General features: G+C 40.0%; 1 protein-coding gene across 12 annotated transcripts in view; it reads right to left on the reverse strand.

Annotated features, from left to right (window-relative positions):
- Positions 1-20,784, reverse strand: part of LOC115197173 (membrane-associated guanylate kinase, WW and PDZ domain-containing protein 2) — a 268,454-nt gene that overhangs the window by 179,742 nt on the left and 67,928 nt on the right. For all 12 annotated transcript variants that reach the window (XM_029758463.1, XM_029758461.1, XM_029758462.1 and 9 more), the window contains exons 2-3: positions 14,832-14,951; positions 5,986-6,213 (exon numbers count right to left, since the gene is read on the reverse strand). In XM_029758463.1, coding sequence (XP_029614323.1) covers positions 5,986-6,213; positions 14,832-14,951 — 348 coding nt within the window. The remainder of the gene's footprint in view (positions 1-5,985; positions 6,214-14,831; positions 14,952-20,784) is intronic.

Consider the following 20,784-nt stretch of genomic DNA (forward strand, 5'->3'; position numbering starts at 1 on the left):
CCTCCCCTGTTCAGGCTTATCAGCGAGTGTCAATAGGAGGCTCGTGGTGTTTTTGTTTTAGGTGGCAGTGAACGTGGGTAGAGCTTCCCTTTTCCCCTACATCTGCTCGGGAGCACCTCCGTGGTTATGTGGGAGCCGCCAGTTCTGGTTGTCCTTTCCAATCCACTGGTTTTGTGTGCATAAAACCCCACCACATGTGACTGCACGAAGACCAGGGCCAGTTAGTTGTTTTTGGAGGATAGTGGGGTGTGGCTCTTGTCCTTGAAGCCAGACTGACTGCAGGTGAGTTGTGTATTTTTTTTTTTTAGTATTTGTAATAGTTGTATTGGTTGAGGAAAATGTCTTCCATTCTGAGTAGTTTTGTTCAAGCTCCTTCAGAGGTAGCCTTAGAGTTGTGTACTAAGGAGCAGTTAATTGAAATTGCTGAACATTATCAGATTGAGATTGTTGATAAAAAAAATTAAAGAGACTGATAAAACAAAATTAAAGCAGGGTCTTAAGGAAATGTGTTTTTTTCGGGTCAGTCTGCTAGTAATGAGGGTTCAAGTTTTCAGTCGAGTCCTTCATTACCTTTTGAGCAGCAGCGGGAGCTGTTGTAAATGCAGTTGGAGATAGCATTTCTCAATCGCGCTAATAGACCAGAAGAATTACCACAGTTTGTTTCTCAGAATCTTCGTTTGTTGCCTAAATTTGATGAGTCAGATCCAGACACATACTTTGTTTCATTTGAGCGTATTGCGGAAGCTAGAGCTTGGTCTGATTTGGACATGACTATGTTGTTGCAATGTGTACTTACAGGTAAAGCACGTGAGGCTTTTGCAGCACTGAGTGTAGCTGACAGTAAAGTGTATGCTAAAGTTAAATCAGCAGTTCTGAAGGTTTACGAACTTGTGCCAGAGGCATATTGTCAACATTTTCGTTACAGGAAAAAGCTAGATTCACAAACCTATTCTGAGTTTTTTCGTGATTTGACTTGTGCATTTAATTGTTGGTGTACAGCTTCTGAAGTTAGTACTTTTGAGGATCTGTCTAATTTGATTGTGTTAGAACAGTTCAAAATTCTGTGTCTGACCAGGTTGCTACATACATGAATGAATGTAAAGTTAAGTCTCCAAGTGATGCAGCAGTCCTTGCAGATGAGTACAGGCTAACAAATAAAAGCCATTTTGAGTTAAACAGTGACATGTACCATAAAAATAAACTTTACTTCTAGGAATAGTAGGTCACATTTTTTGGAGCTTCTTTCCAAAGGCCTCAGCAGAAGTTTGGGTCTGGAGGACTTAAAGCACCGGTTAATGCTAATACCTGTCGCTACTGTTTAGTTGAAGGACATTGGAATAAAGATTGTTCTCTACTTAAATCAAAAAAGTCAGGTCAAGTTAAAGCTGCTGTTATGGCAGTTTCTGTTACAGCCTCTGAACACCAGGGTGAGTTTTTTTCAGTCACTAGTTGAGTTTGATTCTGTCTTCCCACTGTGATTTTTCAGCCTTTATTTCAGATGGTGTAGTGTCCCTGAAAGATGGCAACCAAAATGTTTCGATCACTGATTTCTATCCAAAGCTACTAATTATATGCATATTCTAGTTTCTGGGCAGGAGTAATAACCAGATTAAATCGGGTACGTTTTTTATCCGGCCGTGAAAATACTGCCCCCTATCCATAACAAGTTAAACCATGTGAAGGGATGGCGTGATTAATGGGGAACCAATGACTTGTCTCCACAATGTCTGTGAGCAAGTCACTCTCTCCTTTTCTTTGTGGGGACGATTATGGCAGTAAATGGACCTTTGCATGTCCTCTCTTAGATCTCACACTTATCCTGTGATAATATATGGCCTAGAGGCTCACTCCCCAGTGAGCCTGTCCAGGAGTAGGGTCAAGAGGGGGTTTGCTTGAGATGGGAGTATCTAGAGTTGACAATTGATATATGCCATTGGATGAAATGGTGTTTTTGTTCTATACCGTACCAGGGCTATTCAATGAACCAGGTTGACATAGCAGTTACTGCCCCCTATCCATAACAGGTTAAAGATATAGTTTAACTCGGACTGGTGTTTAACTCTTCTCATTTTGTAATGCAGAAATTAGCCACCACAGAGTGCAGGGGACTGTCACAACCATATAGGGCACCTTTGCTTCGATTTATCTCTGTCCTTACTCTCATTCTGGCTCTGGCCCTATTTCTCCCTCTTTATCCCTCTGTCACTCTTTCTCTTCTCTCCATCTCTTTTGCTCTCAATATTCTCCCTCTGAATTATATTTTTAAAATGTTTATTTAATCTCTATTTAACTCGGCAAGTCAGTTAACCTCTCTGGGCCAGTGGGACGTTTGTGTCCCATCCTATTCAACAGCCAGTGGAATCGCGTGGCGCGAAATACAAATACCTCAAATGCTATGACTTCAATTTCTCAAATATGACAATTTTTACACCATTTGAAAGATAAGACTCTCGTTAATCCAACCACGTTATCCGATTTCAGAAAGGCTTTACAGTGAAAGCAAAACAGTAGATTTTGTCAGGAGAGTACCCTGCCAAAAATAATCACACAGCCATTTTCAAAGCAAGCATATATGTCACAAAAACCAAAACCACAGCTAAATGCAGCACTAACCTTTGATCTTCATCAGATGACACTCCTAGGACATTATGTTATACAATACATGCATGTTTTGTTCAATCAAGTTCATATTTATGTCAAACAGCTTTTTACATTAGCATATGATGTTCAGAACTAGCATACCCACTGAAAACTTCCGTTGAATTTACTAAATTAATCATAATAAACGTTGAAAATATACATAATTATTTAAGAATTATAGATACAGAACTCCTTTATGCAAACGCTATATCAGATTTTAAAATAGCTTTTCGGCGAAAGCACATTTTGCAATATTCTGAGTACATAGCTCAGCCATCACGGCTAGCTAATTTGACACCCACCAAGTTTGGGACAAACTAAACTCAGAATTACTATTAGAAAAATTGGATTACCTTTGCTGTTTTTCGTCAGAATGCACTCCCAGGACTTCTACTTCAACAATAAATGTTTTGGTTCCAAATAATGCATAGTTATATCCAAATACCTCCGTTTTGTTCGTGCGTTCAGGTCACTATCCGAAGGGTAACGCAAGAGTGCATTTCGTGACAAAAAATGTCAAAATATTCCATTACCGTAATTAGAAGCATGTCAAACGCTGTTTAAAAAAAATAATAATAACGTTTTCGCGTAAAATAGTAAATAATATTCCAACCGGACAACGTTGTATTCATTCAAAGAGAGAAAAAAAATGGCGAAGTCTTGTGAACGCGCATCTCCAGTGTCACTGTCCCCAGGCAGGCCACTTACAAACTCTGCTGCTGTACTTTGCCCAGAGACAAGAGACAAGTCATTCTGCTTTCTAAAGGCTTTAGAGAGCCAATGGAAGCCTTAGAAAGTGTCACGTAACAGCACAGATGCTCTAATTTCGAGAGATGCAACAGAAGGAAAACAAATTCAGACAGGGCTCTTCCTGCATGGAATCTTCTCAGGTTTTGGCCTGCCATATGAGTTCTGTTATACTCACAGACACCATTCAAACAGTTTAAAAACTTTAGAGTTTTCTATCCACATCTACTAATAATATGCATATTCTAGTTTCTGGGACCGAGTAGTAACCAGTTTAAATCGGGCACGTTTTTTTTCCGGCCATGAAAATACTGTCCCCTAGCCCCAACAGGTTTAAGAACAAATTCTTATTTACAATGACTTCCTACACCGGCCAAACCCAGATGGCGCTGGGCCAATTGTGAGCCGCCCTATGGGATTCCCAATCACAGCCGGTTGTGATACAGCCTGGATGTGTGGACCTTCTACTGCTCTCTGTCCTGGTTTCCATTAAGACGTACACAGCTCTCTTCCTCCATCTATCCCTCTCCCTTTCTCTCCCCCTGTCTCTCCATCTGCGTCCCTCTCTATCTCCCTCCTCGGTTGCTCCCCTTCTTTCATCCCCTCCACCTCTCTCTCTGACTCATTCAGTCTTTGACCCCTGAAGTCTTCATCTGTCTATATCTCTCTCATTTTCTGACACCCCTTTTTATTCTTCTCGTCTCCTGGCCGCGGGAAGATGATTTGGGGTGGGGTTGCTGATGAGTATTTATTTATTTATACAGTTATTATTTTTATTGAGATTTATCAGGGGTGCTGCAGCTATGCCCTCTTCCTGTTTCTCTCTTTCCATCTCGCTCTCCTGAGGGACATAGGCCCTTTGTTGGCTCGGCTGTGACTCTGAGTTTGTGTGCGCGTGTGTGTGTACATGCGCTTGTACACACACAGGCGTGTGTGTTTGCGCACATGTTTGTATACATGTGAGTGTGTGTATTAAGGTTTCATATTTACCTGGTATTTTACAAATGTTCCATCCTGAGAATAAATCACTTTTCTCCTGGGTAACCCGGTATTTCTGGAAGTGTTGTTCTAAAGCATATAAAACCAATGGACAGAATCATGAAGGAAGAGCTCAAGATGAAATTGTACTGCAGCATGTGGTGGAACAGTCTGGCAGATATGGTAGATAGTGTATAGCACAATGCTGTTTGCAATGGCATGGTAGGAGAATCCGTTGCTCGCAGTAATTTCTGCTCATTTCATCCAGTGACGCATCGGCTTAAGGTAAGACTGCATCGTTCTATGACGTGCTGCTGCCAACTCTCCCCCCATTCTGCCTCAGTGGCATTTGTTTTAGTGACACTCTGCTACACAGCCAACATTTTTTAAATTAATACAAGTAGGTTGGCCTACCCTACCTACCTGTAGCTCAAAAGTTGAAGCCAAGTTTGTTACTGTTGGCCAACTAACATTTCAATTTGATATATTTATAGTGAACTAAGCAAGTCAGTTAAGAACAAATTCTTATTCACAATGACGGCCTCCCCCGGTCAAACCCTAACCCAGATGACGCTGGGCCAATTGCGCACCGCCCTATGCAACTCCCTAATCACGGCTGGTTGTGATACAGCCTGGAATAAAACCAGGGTCCGTAGTGACACCTCTAGCACTGAGATGACCACTGCACCACTCGGGAGCATTTCAAGTTTGCATGTACAGTTTCAGCATAAACAATATGCATAAACAATATATAGTAAATACGATAGGCTATTACAACAGCGCACACACTCACAGACACACACTAAGCGTTAATGATTGATAATGCTGATAGCTGTCATGCCCTGATCTGTTTCACCTGTCCTTGTGCTTGTCTCCAACCCCTCCAGGTGTCGCTCATCATCCCCCCCGGTGTATTTATCCCTGTGTTTTCTGTCTCTCTGTGCCAGTTCGTCTTGTTTGCCAACCAGCGTTTATCTCCTAGCTCCTATTTTTCCTAGTCCTCCTGGATTTGACCCTTGCCTGTCCTGACACCTAACCCGCCTGCTTGACCATTCTTCCTGCCCTGACCTCGAGCATGCCTAACACCTTGTACTGTTTGGACTCGGACCTGGTTACTGAACTCTCGTCTGTACCTTGCCTGCCTTTTGCCTACCCCTTGTGTTATAATAAATATTGGAGCTCAACCATCTGCCTCCTGTGTCTGCATATGGGTCTCGCCTTATGCCCTTATAATAGCAGAGCAGACAAGGCCGTGAGAAGCCAGATTTAGCTACTGCATATTACATTTAATGTCATGCTGTTCATATAAATCAATGTTTATAATATAACGGTTTCTCGCAGTTATTTATCCTGGTAAACGGGAGTGTGTTTGGGAGGGAAATCTCAGTAACCTGGTTCCCGCTATTAAACCCTAGTGTGTGTGTTTATGTATTTCGTGAAATTAAGAATAGGACTAGGGTCAAGGTGTGTTTTTTTTGACAGAACCCAGTTATACAATTTGAAAGGGCTAGAGACATTATTCCATACAGAAAGTGATCCCAGGGAGTGATCCTGCGCAGGGCCACAACTTGACCCCGCTCCCCTCCCCCATACACACACCAACCTTGCACGCCCGCTCACCTAGTGTGATGGCCACCCCGTTCCCATTGACCATGGGGGGGCTGCTTTCCTCCTCTTCCTCGGGCGGCTCCAGGCTGGCTTGCTGCTGCATGTTTCTGACCGACTGGTTCCTCTTCCTCTTGCCCTGGATGTTGGGCCGGGCTCCGGGAAGCAGCACCACACTCACATTCAGTGGAGGGGCCGCTGGACTGGGCTCAGCTGGGGGCTTGGGAGTACCGTATAAGTTCTCTGGAGAAGGGAAAACGAATGCACAACTGAGTGAAGTGCAGGCCAGCGGCACAAAGGTTGACAAACTGCATTGCTCCACTGATCCAATACATTAATCAACAAGAATTTCTACAGCAAGTTACCTTAAGGCACAGAGAGAAAGATTTCCCATGCCAATAAAGTCCAATTTAAATAACTTAATTGAGAGAGAGACACACATTCTCACAAACAAAAAAGAGAACACACACACACTCAGACTAGCACGTATGCACTCACACATTCCTGCAACAGTGGAACAAAATCAGATACAGCTACCACACAATGTGTTGCATGTACACTACACGCATGCAAACAAACATGCTCACTCACACTCATCAAATGCTGTGGGTATGAGAAATCTTCACACATCCCTTCAAATATACAGTTGAAGTCGAAAGTTTACATACACCTTAGCCAAATACATTTAAATTCCTGACATTTAATCCTAGTAGAAATGCCCTGTCTTAGGTCAGCTAGGATCACTTTATTTTAAGAATGTGAAATGTCAGAATAATAGCAGAGAGAAAAATTTATTTCAGCTTTTATTTCTTTAATCACATTCCCAGTGGGTCAGAAGTTCACATACACTCAATTGGTATTTGGTAGCATTGCCTTTAAATTGTTTAACTTGGGTCAAATGTTTTGGGTAACCTTCCACAAGCTTCTCACAATAAGTTGGGTGAATTTTGGCCCATTCCTCCTGACAGAGCTGGTGTAACAGAGTCATGTTTGTAGGCCTCCTTGCTTGCACACACATTTTCAGTTCTGCCTACAAATTGTCTATATGATTGAGGTCAGGGCTTTGTGATGGCCACTCCAATACCTTGACTTTGATGTCCTTAACCTCTACGGGCTAGGGGGCAGCATTGAGAATTTTGGAAAAAACATGTGCCCTTTTTAACTGCCTCCTACACCTACCCAGTAACTAGAATATGCATATACTTATTATATATGGATAGAAAACACCCTAAAGTTTCTAAAACTGTTTGAATGGTGTCTGTGAGTATAACAGAACTCATTTGGCAGGCAAAACCCTGAGACAGATTCTGACAGGAAGTGGATACCTGATGTGTTGAATTGACTTTGAGCCTATGCCATTGAAAAACAAAGGGGCTGAGGAATATTTTGGCACTTCCTATTGCTTCCACAAGATGTCACCAGCCTTTACAAAGTGTTTTGAGTCTTCTACAGTGAGATCTGACCGAATAAGAGCCATGGAACGTGATGGCCCATTAGACACCTGGCGTGCGAGTTGATGGTGGGTACTCTCATTCCGAAACGTTTTAAAAGAGAACCCAATGGTCCGCCTTGAATTTTATTCATGTTCTGGTTAAAAAAGGCCCTAATGATTTATGCGATACAACGTTTGACATGTTTGAACGAACGTAAATATATTTTTTCCGTTCGTGAAGTGAAGTCCGGCTGGCTTAGATCATGTGCTAACAACACGGAGGTTTGGGGACATAAATTGAGCTTTTTTGAACAAAACTACATTCGTTATGGACCTGGGATTCTTTGGAAGTGACATCTGATGAAGAGAATCAAAGGTAATGGATTATTTACATAGTATTTTCGATTTTAGATCTCTCCAACATGGCGGTTAGTCTGTATCGCAATGCGTATTTTTCTGGGCGCAGTGCTCAGATTATTGCAAAGTGTGATTTCCCAGTAAGGTTAATTTTAAATCTGGCAAGTCCATTGCGTTCAAGAGATGTAAATCTATAATTCTTTAAATGACAATATAATATTTTACCAATGTTTTCTAATATTAATTAATTATTTTGTTGTGATGACTTGACTGCCGGTATTGGAGGGAAACGATTTCCTGAACATCAACGCCATAGTAAAACACTGTTTTTAGATATAAATATGAACTTGATAGAACTAAAAATGCATGCATTGTCTAACATAATGTCCTAGGAGTGTCATCTGATGGAGATTGTAAAAGGTTAGTGCATAATTTTAGCTGATTTTATGATTTTGGTGACGCCTGTCTTTGAATTGACAATACACTACACACAGCTATTGTCAATGTACTCTCCTAACATAACCTAACTTTATGCTTTCGCCGTAAAACCTTTTTGAAATCGGAAAACATGGTTAGATTAAGGAGATGTTTATCTTTCAAAGGGTGCCAGATAGTTGTATGTTTGAAAAACTTGAATTTTGACATTTATTTGGTTTCAAATTTGCCGCTCTTGAAATGCACCTGCTGTTGATAGGGTGCGCCACAGGTGGCACGCTAACGTCCCACATAGCCCAAAGGCCATTTTTCCACAACTTTGGAAGTATACTTGGGGAAATTGTCCATTTGGAAGACCCATTTGCGACCAAGCTTTAAATTCCTGACTGTTGTCTTGATATGATGCTTCAATATATCCACATCATTTTCCTTTCCTCATGATGCCATCCATTTTGTGAAGTGCACCAGTCCCTCCTGCAGCAAATCACCCCCACAACATGATGCTGTCACGCCCGTGCTTCATGGTTGGGATGGTGTTCTTCGGCCATTATGGCAAAACATTTCTATTTTTGTTTCATCAGACCAGAGGACATTTCTCCAAAAAGTACGATCTTTGTCCCCATATGCAGTTGCAAACTGTAGTCTGGCTTTTTTTAATGCCGGTTTTGGAGCAGGGGCTTCTTCCTTGCTGAGCGGCCTTTCAGGTTATATCCATATAGGACTTTACTGTGGATATAGATACTTTTGTACTTGTTTCCTCTAGCATCTTCACAAGGTCCTTTGCTGTTGTTCTGGGAATGATTTGCACTTTTCGCACCAAAGTACATTCATCTCTAGGAGACAGAACACATCTCCATCCTGAGCGGTATGACGGCTGCGTGGTCCCATGGTGTTTATACTTGCGTACCATTGTTTGTACAGATGAACGTGGTACCTTCAAGTGTTTAGAAATTGCTCCCAAGGATGAACCAGACTTGTGGAGGTCTACCATTTTTTTGATCTGAGGTCTTGGCTGATTTCTTTTGATTTTCAATGATGTCAAGCAAAGAGGCACTGAGTTTGAAGGTAGCCCTTGAAATACATCCACAGGTACACCTCCAAATGACTCAAATGATGTCTATCAGAAGCTTTTAAAGCCATGACATTTTCTGGAATTTTCCAAGCTGTTTAAAGGCACAGTCAACTTTTTGTATGTAACTTCTGACCCACTGGAATTGTGACACAGTGAATTATAAGTGAAATAATCTGTTGGAAAAATGACTTGTGTCATGCGCAAAGTAGATGTCTTAACTGACTTGATAAAACTATAGTTTGTTAAACCTCTTATGGACCAATACGCAATTCTAGCGCCTGGCGCGAAATACGAAAAACCTTAAATGCTATAATTTCAATTTCTCAAACATATGACTATTTTACAGCATTTGAAAGATAAGACTCCTTTATCTAACCACGTTGTCCTATTTCAAAAAGGCTTTATAGTGAAAGCAAAACATTAGATTATGTCAGGAGAGTACCCAGCCAGAAATAATCACACCAAAACCACAGCTAAATGCATTACTAACCTTTGATGATCTTCATCAGATGACACTCCTAGGACATTATGTTATACAATACATGCATGTTTTGTTCAATCAAGTTCATATTTATATCAAAAAACAGCTTTTACATTAGCATGTGACGTTCAGAACCAGCATACCCACCGAAAACTTCCTGTGAATTTACTAAATTACTCATGATAAACGTTGACAAAATACATAAATTATTTTAAGAATTATAGATACAGAACTCTTTTGTGCAAACGCTATGTCAGATTTTAAAATAGCTTTTCGGCGAAAGCACATTTTGCAATATTCTGAGTACATAGCTCAGCCATCACGGCTACCTAATTTGACATCCACCAAGTTTGCGACAAACTAAACTCAGAATTACTATTAGAAAAATTGGATTACCTTTGCTTTTCTTCATCAGAATGCACTCCCAGGACTTCTACTTAAACAACAAATGTTGTTTTGGTTCCAAATAATCCATAGTTATATCGAAATACCTCCGTTTTGTTTGTGCGTTCAGGTCACTATCCGAAGGGTAACGCGCGAGCGCATTTCGTGACAATTTTTTCAAAATATTCCATTACCGTACTTAGAAGCATGTCAAACGCTGTTTAACCTGTTATGGCTAGGGGGCAGTATTTTCACGGCCGGATAAAAAACGTACCCCATTTAATCTGATTATTACTCCTGCCCAGAAACTAGAATATGCATATAATTATTAGCTTTGGATAGAAAACACTCCAAAGTTTCTAAAACTGTTTGAATGGTGTCTGTGAGTATAACAGAACTCATTTGGCAGGCCAAAACATGAGAAGATTCTGTTCAGGAAGTACCCTGTCTGACCATTTCTTCCCCTTGTTGATTCTCTCTATCTATTACAAGGGATCTCTGCTGTTACGTCACACTTCCCACGTCTCCAATGGGGTCTCAGAGCCCGGGAAAAACAGGAATGACGTAATTCAAAGCCCTGGCTGAAACACACGAGTGCTTTTGCTGAGTGGTCTATCAGAGGAGAAAGGCTTAGGCTCGTGACCTGCCCCGCCCCCGTCTTTCGGTTTTTCCCTCAGTTTACAGACAAGCAGATTCCCGGTCGGAATATTATCGCTTTTCTACGAGATAAATTGCATAAAAATTGATTTTAAACAGCGGTTGACATGCTTCGAAGTACGGTAATGGAATATTTAGAATTTTTTTGTCACGTTCTGCGCCATGCGCACAACTGTGATTTACCATTCTGATAGTGTCTAGAACGCACGAACAAAACGCCGCTGTTTGGATATAACGATGGATTATTTGGGACCAAACTAACATTTGTTATTGAAGTAGAAGTCCTGGGAGTGCATTCTGACGAAGAACAGGAAAGGTAAGACCATTTTTCTTATAGGAAATGTGATTTTGGTGAAGGCTAAACTGGGTGGGTGTCTAAATAACTAGCCCGTGATGGCTGGGCTATGTACTTAGAATATTGCAAAATGTGCTTCATCCGAAAAGCTATTTTAAAATCGGACATATCGAGTGCATAGAGGAGTAATGTATCTATAATTCTTAAAATAATTGTTATGCTTTTTGTGAACGTTTATCGTGAGTAATTTAGTAACTTGTTAGTAAATTCCCCGGAAGTTTTCGGTGGGTATGCTAGTTCTGAACGTCACATGCTAATGTAAAAAGCTGGTTTTTGATATAAATATGAACTTGATTGAACAGACATGCATGTATTGTATAACATAATGTCCTAGGTGTGTCATCTGATGAAGATCATCAAAGGTTAGTGCTGCATTTAGCTGTGGTTTTGTTTTTTGTGACATTATATGCTAGCTTGAAAAATGGGTGTCTGATTATTTCTGGCTGGGTACTCTGCTGACATAATCTAATGTTTTGCTTTCGCTGTAAAGACTTTTTGAAATCGGACAGTGTGGTTAGATTAACGAGAGTCTTGTCTTTAAATAGCTGTAAAATAGTCATATGTTTGAAAAATTGAAGTTTTCGGATTTTAGAGGAGTTTGTATTTCGCGCCACGCCCATCATTGGATATTGGAGCAGACGTTCCGCTAGCGGAACATCTAGATGTAAGAGGTTTTTAAACAAATGAAAATATAGTTAATGTTTGAAATTCTTCAAAGTAGCCACTCTTTGCCTTGATGACAGCATTGCAAACTCTTGGCAATCTCAAAACCAACTTCATGAGGTAGTCACCTGGAATGCATTTCAATTAACAGGTGTGCCTTGTTAAAAGTTAATTTGTGGAATTTCTTTCATTCTTAATGCGTTTGAGCCTATCAGTTTGTGTTATGATAAGGTAGGTTTAGTATACAGAAGATAGCCCTATTTGGTAAAATACCAAGTCCATATTATGGCAAGAACAGCTCAAATAAGCAAAGAGAAACAACAGTCCATCATTACTTTAAGACATGATGGTCAGTCAATCTGGAAAACTTTTAAAGTTTCTTCAAGTGCAGTCGCAAAAACCATCAAGCGCTATGATGAAACTGGCTCTCATGAGGATCGCCACAGGAAAGAAGGCCCAGAATTACCTCTGCTGCAGAGGATAAGTTCATTCAAGTTAACCATCCTCAGAAATTGCAGCCCAAATAAATGCTTCACAGAGTTCAAGTAACAGACACATCAACATCAACTGTTCAGAGGAGACTGCATGAATCAATTTCTGCAAAGAAACCACTACTAAATGATACCAATAAGAAGAAGAGACTTGTTTGGGCCAAGAAACATGAGCAATGGACATTAGACCAGTGGAAATATGTCCTTTGGTCTGATGAGTCCAAATTTGAGATATTTAGTTCCAACGGCCGTGTCTTTGTGAGATGCAGAGTAAGTGCACGGATGATCTCTACATATGTGGTTCCCACCATGAAGCATAGAGGAGGAGGTGTGATGGCGTGGGGGTGCTTTGCTGGTGACACTGTCAATGATTTATTTGGAATTCAAGGCAGACTTAACCAGCATGGCTACCACATCATTCTGCAGCGATACGCCATGGTTTGCACGTAGTGGGACTATCATTTGTTTTTCAACAGGACAATGACCCAACACACCTCCAGGCTATGTATGCGGATGACTCAACACCATACACGTCAGCTATTACAGCGAGTAAAATCAATGCAAAACTTAAGAGCTGCAGTTAGTTTCAGAATGGGTGGCAAGGAATAAGTTAATCCTAAATATTTCAAGAACTAAAAGCATTGTATTTTGGACAACTCATTCACTAAACCCTAAACCCCAATAAGATATTGTAATAAATTATGTGGAAATTGAGCAAGTTGAGGTGACTAAATTGCTTGGTGTAACCCTGATTTGTTAACTGTCACGGTCGAAACATGTTGATACAACAGTAGCTAAGTTGTGGAGAAGTCTGTCCATAATAAAGCGATGCTCTGCTTTTTAAATAACACTATCAACAAGGCAGGACCTACAGGCCCTAGTTTTGTCACACCTGGACTACTGTGGTCAGGTGCCACAAAGAAGTACTTCGGAAAATTACAATTGGCTCTAAACAGGGCAGCATTGCTGGCCCTTAAATGTACACAGGGAGCTAACATTAATACTCTGTGTGTAAATCTCTCATGGCTCAAAGTGGAGGAGAGATTGATTTAACTTCTTAGAGAGAAAATTAATTTTCACCTAAAATTTTAAACCCAAATCTAACTGCCTGTAACTCAGGCCCTGAAGCAAGGATATGCACATTCTTGGTACCATTTGAAAGGAAACACTTTGAAGTTTGTGGGAATGTGAATTCAATGTAGGAGAATATAACACAATATATCTGGTACAAGAAATTACAAAGAAAAAAACAACCATTTATTTTCTTCACTACCACCTTCTTTGAAATGCAAGAGAAAGGTCCCACATCTAGCCATCACGATGGTGTCCACAAGATGGCAGCAGTGTATGTGCAAAGTTTCAGAGGGATAACTTGAAGTATGAGCAAACTGCATGACATTTAGTGTAAAGTCACCCAGGTACATTTGAGACATTAACATTCACATTACATTTTTCTGCAAGAATATCGTCAAATCTGTATACTTGGACTTTGATTCAGCTTTTCCAGTATTAGTAGCCATGTTACAATTTCAACATTTGCGAAACAACCAGTTTTTTTAAACTACTAGGACACAGCTCGGACACCCATGCATACCCTACAAGACATGCCATCAAAGGTCTCTTCACAATCCCAAAGTCATGAACAGACTATGGGAAGTACACATTACTACATAGAGCCATGGCTACATGGAAGTCTATTCCACATCAGGTAACTTATGCAAGCAGTAGAATCAGATTTAAAAAAAAAAAAAAATATGCCTATGGAACAGCAGGGACTGTGAAGAGACACACACAGGCACAGACATGCATACAAATGATAAGACACGCACTCTACACATACGCAAAAATACATTTTGTATTGTAGATATGTGATAGTAGAGTAGTGGCCTGAGGGAACACACTGAATGTGTTGTGAAAAGAGTTATAAAATGTAATGTCATGTAATATTTTAAATTGTATATAGCTGCCTTAATGTTGCTGGACTCCAAAAAGAGTAGTTGCTGCCTTGACAGCAGCTAATGGGGATCCCTAATAAATACAAATATGTATAAGTGGCAAGTGTTTGAGTAGCATCAAACCCAACATATAGCTCACACACAGTCAGTGAAATTACTTAAGTTCAAATGCAATTCCAGCACCACAATGAGAAGAGAGAGACACACATGATAAGACACACACTTTACATACACGTACACATGGATTTTGCATTGTAGATATGTGACAGCAGAGTAGTGGCCTGAGGGAACACAATGTGTTGTGAAAACTGTTATGAAATGTCATGCAATATTTTAGATTGTATATAACTGCCTAAATGTTGCTGGATCCCAGGAAGAATAGCTCCTGCCTTGGCAGCATCTAATGGGGATCCTTAATAAATAGAAAGAAGAAAGGAGGTCCAATGTGGTGGTGTGTGTTGATATTTGTGTGAAGACAAAATGTGTAATTTTCAGGATGGCATTTATGCAGCATGTAGCAATGCTAGTGGATTGTGGTCAGTGTCTTGATCACTGTTGTGTTATGGTCAGTGAACTCACCTTCATAGGTTCCACTCTCTAGCAGGGCTCCACTTTGCTCCAGTTCCATAAAGCGCTCTGTGCTCACAAAGTTATAGTCCACCCCCGGCACCTCTCCCTCCTTTGGCTGCCGGGTGGTACCTACAGAGGGAGAAGATTACTTTATTGTAAATTGGTACAGACACTGAGATTTGTCTAAATATTTTCCTTTATCCAAACCAGCCACACAAATACACACACAGAGAGGTTGAAGACATGGCCCCTGGAGCAGTTTTAGGGGGTTAAGGGCACAACAGCAGGAGATGGCATATAGGATTTGATACCAACAACCCTCCGGTTGCCGGCTCACAGCCCAACAGATTTTTCCTACCAGACTCGGGATTTGAACTGGGAGCCCTCCGGTTGAGCAGGGCAAAGAGAAGAGGAAGACGGGAAGTTAGGAGGAGGGGAGACCGTGAACATTGAGAAGAGGGAAAAGGAGAGGAAAAGAGTTGGGTCTAAAGTCATTTCTAAATGATCATACAAAATGTTTTTTCAGGACTCTTTTTGTTGCATGAGGAAGTGAATCCAGATGCAGCACTGGAAGTATTTGTAAAATGATTTAAGCCAATTGTTGACAAGCATGCACCTGTTTGGAAATTAACTGTGAGAACCAGATCCCTCTGGTTTGAAGAATAATTGAAAAATTATCCGTTTAAAATAAATGATGCTAAATAAGTGGCAAACAAGTCAGGGTGTTTAGTTGATTGGGTCACATACTGTAAATTGAGAAATGTTGTGACTAAATTTAACAAAAAGAAGAAGAAATTACATTAACAAACTAAGATAAATGACATAGAACACAATGGAAAAAGACTTAAATGATATCATTGGCAGTTAATCTCCATAGTTCATTGAAGTTCATGAGACATTTATAACAAAACCTTTTGATATTGCCAATCATTTCAATGACTATTTCACTAGTAAAGTGGAAAAATTCAAAAGTGAAATGACATTAAACAGTGAAGCATGATATTTTTGTATAAAATATTTAATAATTAAAGTGAAGGACTCCTGTTTTGAATGTTGTCTTTGTTTGCGTGGGACAGGTGAAAAAACTATACCACGTTGATGGGAAACTATTGAGAATGGTAGCAAACTGTATTGCCACCCCTAGTTGCTATATATTTAGCCAAAGCCTAAAGAAATGTGTCCACAGGCGTGGAAGGAAGCTAAAGTAATTCCACTGCCTAAAGATAGTAATGCACCCTTTTCTGGCTTTAAAAGCCACCCAATCAGTTTGCTGCCCTTTCTTAGTAAACTGATGGAGAGAATTGTGTTTTACCAAATACTTTCACAGGTGTAGCCGTGTTGAAGTGACCAAATCGCAGGTGGGATGTGAATACTCATCTTTTAATGATAATGAATAAAGCAAACACGGAAAAACAATAAAGACTCGAGACATGCTATACTTACAAATAATAGCAGTGCTAACTAAACAACCCACAAACCCAGATGACAAACACACTCCTAATATATGACTCCCAATCAGGAACAACGATAACCAGCTGTTCCTGATCGGGAGCCACACATACCAACAAAGAAACAGACATACTCGAAAACACATACACAGACTTCTTCTGCCACGTCCTGACCAAAATACTACATAACTACTCCCTCTGCTGGACGTGACAAATACAATACTATTTTTCAGAGAACAACTATTGACTGTCATATAGGAAAGGGCAGTGCTTAATTTGTAAATTGGGAGGTGCCTGAACAAAAAGTGAGCCGAGAGAAGGGTGACCTGGGGGGCTCTTAGGTTCCGGAATGCATGAAAAAACAAGTAACCTTTATTATAAAGCATTGCATGCATTATCATCGCTTTTGCGTCCTGGCAAAGAGCAGTAGAGTAGAGGTGCTTGCAGAAATTGTACACATGGGGGAAAGAAATTGTAGCCTAGGGTCTGAGAAAAATGTGGCATTTTATAAACACATTAAATGCAATTCCACATAATTTTAGATCAGCCTTTCTTAAAGTATGGGTCGTGACCCTTCTAGTTTTGATGATAAGTATTACTGTAATAGAATTTTCGATTGTCTGCATAATCAAATAACATTCAGCTCAGACACCCTTACATACATTACCCCACAAGACATGCCACCACGGGTCTCTTCACAGTCCCAAAGTCCAAAACGAATTCACGGCAACGGACAGTATTATACAGAGCCATGATTGAATAGAACTCCCTTCCATCTCCAATTAATCAAGCAAACAGCAAAATTACGTAAAAAAAAAGATTCAACAACATTTTATGGAACAGCAGGGACTGTGAGGGGACGCACACAAACACATGCTATTTGTTGTTGTGGTTGTACAATTATTCTAAAACAAATTGTTGTATTGTTTATATATCATTGTATTTTAGATTTGTGTTGACTGTCCTTGTATATCAGTTTATCAGTGTTTTTTTACTTGTCATTTGTTTTTTGTGGTCCCCAGGAAGAATAGCTGCTGCTTTGGTAAAAGCTAATGGGGATCTGAATAAACCCCAAAAATGGGAAGGTTAGGTAGAGGCACAGAAGGTAAAGAGAAGAGAGAGGATGAGTGACTATTGAGGGACCATAAGGGAGAGTGCAGACAAGAAGAGTAAAAGAGAGAGAAAGAGAAGAATCATCGCTTCTTATAATGATCCAAACCCATTTCATAAATGTATGCTGTTGTCGGACGGATTGGAAAGCCATACGAGAGCATTAGGGCCCCACCCAAGCAGAAGGTTTGAATGGATATGTACAAAGATGTGTTGTGGTGAGCCAAAATCTATGTGAGCCCTTCAAAACACTAGGCTTGGGTGTGTGTTGATAAGATAGGTTTCATTTTTTCAGCTTCCACAGAAATGTTCCAAACAATATACAGAACATTTTGTGTAACGCAGTGTGTGTGTGTGTTCAGATGGTGCTACCGTAGAGAGCGAGAGTATTTGTGCTAATGAGAGGCAGTGTTGTTAATGAGTGGAATCTCTACTCTACTCAAGCACACTGTAGACTCAAGACTGGTGTTGTTTTTTCTACTCCATTTATCAGCTAAGACAACTGATTGGCTTACAAGAGAGGGAGGGAGAGTCCACTCACAGTGTTTTCACAGAACCAAAGCCGACCCTGTGAAAACAACCAAGATTGATTCCACTGTGGGTTGTCTACGCTGTTGAACACTAATTGATTATTAGTGTTCAACAGGGCCATCACCAGAGTTTCATTCCATTAAGGGCTTAGTCCTGAAGACCAGGGTCTGGGGGTTTGCTGTCAGAGAAAAAAAATGCCTTTTCTAAAATCATTTCCTGAAATTCTACCTTCGCTCACTGGAGACATTACAATAATATTTTTTATTCCACACAAAATGACAAGCTACTCTGACATTGACATACTGAGTTCAATAAAAAGAATGATCCGTGTTGTTAAATTCAACCAATAGCATAGGCCAATGAAAAGAGTGGATACATAGATCTTAGGCCTACAAAATGAGGAGGAAATTATCGTCACCAACTTTCCAGTGGCACTCACTTATCCAAACAGTTTTTTACCACAATTGTATTTTGAAATATTGCAAAAGATGTTTTAGCTGCTGGCTGCTGTTCATTGACAGCCACATTGACAGCCACAACTTAACAATAAGCTGTTGGATATTTGCAGCGTGGGTTGCCCAATTACGTGATTCCCGACTAGGTCTATGCAACTGTAATGTGACAAAACACCAATCTACAGCCATTTTTTAAGGAAGTAATTTTACACTCTCTGGTGTAGTATTTTCAATGATTTCTGTAGAGACAGGAGTAATTATAAAAAGTGGCAAATTTATTTCAATTCATCTGCAGCACTTTCAACACTCCTTCCTGTGGTGCTATGTTTTCATCCATAGGCTGTGCTCTCCCAAAGGCCAAATAATCAACACTTTGTGGTCAGTAACCCCATATGAGGTTATTTTTGTGTAGGTAGGCATACTGTTACAATAATATTGTAATAATCTATCAGCAAGTAGCCTAGCAGACAATTACAAGATAATACATTCAGTAAGTCAATGAAGTCAGTAGGCTAGTGTTTCCAGCTATATTGTTATTGAAACTATGTCGGCCTTATGACCTTTTTAAACAATAAGAAAATATGTCACATTACTTGAATAGCCTAAGGGAAAAGTGTAAAAATGTGTTTTCACATCAGTAAACTAAGTAACTGAAATGCATCAGAAAAGTGTTGGAAAATTGAGGAAAACATCAGGGAAGGTCATCAGACAGGCTATAGGTCTAATGTGTGTGTGTGAGTGTGTAGAGAAGACCTGCATTACTTTCAATTGCTATACTAATAATTATGAGCACTCACCTTAACTTAGCTATCATTTCCCAGCCTTATTGTAACCAAAAATCTGACATTGATTGATTTATCAAGATGAGTTCCCATGTTTGTCTCAAATCAACGCAATGACGCTGTCCCAATTAAAATTATGCTGGAATTAGGCCTATCAGTTGACCACACATGGCAATTGCTTTACATTTATTATAACCAGCGGTGTACTACTATTATTTTATCTAGCTGTAACAGCAGTCTTCAAGAATGGACCAAGGCGCGGCGGGAATGTGGATATTCAGAGTTTTAAATAAATCAAAATATATTGTATATTTGAGATTCTTCTAAGTAGCCAACCACTTGCCTTGATGACAGCTTTGCACACTCTTGGCATTCCCTCAACCAGCTTCATGAGTAAATCACCAGGAATGCATTTCAATTTGTATTTATCACGGATCCAAACATATTGGGGTCCAAACATAATTACCATATTAAAGCACTTACATTACATATAAAACAAACGATAAAACAGTACATCATATAACATTAAGATTATTACACCACTACATACTATCTTCAATACAAAATGTTTAATACCACCATACAACAAATTCACAATGTATGCATATGCATGTGTCTGTACCTTTGTGTGTGTCTCTTCACAGTCCCCATTGTTCGATAAGGTGTATTTTTTGACCTGTTTTTTTATTCGGATTCTACTGCTTGAATCAGTTATCTGATGTGGAAAAGAGTTCCATGTAGTCATGGCTCTATGTCAGGCCTGGGAAAAGGCCAGCCTGGGGGCGTATGCGGCCCGCTACCTGATTCAATACGGCCTGCGGAGTCATGTTCAGATCACATAAAGAATTTGTGATAGTAAAGTAAAAAAAAAATTATTTGTTATTCAAATTAAAATCCCAATGAATACTCACCTTTGTGTAATGATTTAACTCCTATCGCTTGTGGGACATTTATTTTGAAGGCACATAACAACTGTACGAGGACAGACAGTGACTGACAGGCTGACACACATCACAGTTACAAATGGTAGCTAGCTAGAAATTGCACAAAACAAATATTTTTTCAAAGATTTCAAAGAAAAGGAAAGTAGACAATGAATGTAGGGTGTTCCAGCAAGAGTGGACGTCAAAATATTTCTTTATTGAGGTATCAAGGAAAGCTGTGTGCTTAGTGTGCAAAGAGAGCATCACTGTCTTGAAAGACTACAACTTGTCCCGACACTTCCAGACTAGGCATGCAGAGAAATATAGGAATATGTCTTCTGAGCAGAGGACAAGTGCATTGAAAGAGTTGCTTTCTCAGTTGCAAAAGCAGCAAGGACTTTTCACAAAACTACATTCAGCAAACAGAATTGCAAGAGCTAGCTATGTACTGTCCCCCAAAATTGCTAAACATTGCAAGTCATTCAATGAGGGCGAATTCATTAAATATTTTTTTATTGACTCAGCAGCAATACTTTGCCCTGACAAGAAAAATCTGCTTGAAAATGTTTCCCTGTCAAGACGAACAATGACACGGCGTGTTGAGGACATCGCAGAGAATATGGAACAACAGTTGAAAGACAAGGTAAAGGATTTCACCTATTTCTCCTTGGCCCTGGATGAGAGCAGTGAAACAGTGCAGTTGTTGATATTCT

Source organism: Salmo trutta, chromosome 7, assembly GCF_901001165.1.
Source record: "Salmo trutta chromosome 7, fSalTru1.1, whole genome shotgun sequence".
NCBI lineage: Eukaryota > Metazoa > Chordata > Actinopteri > Salmoniformes > Salmonidae > Salmo > Salmo trutta.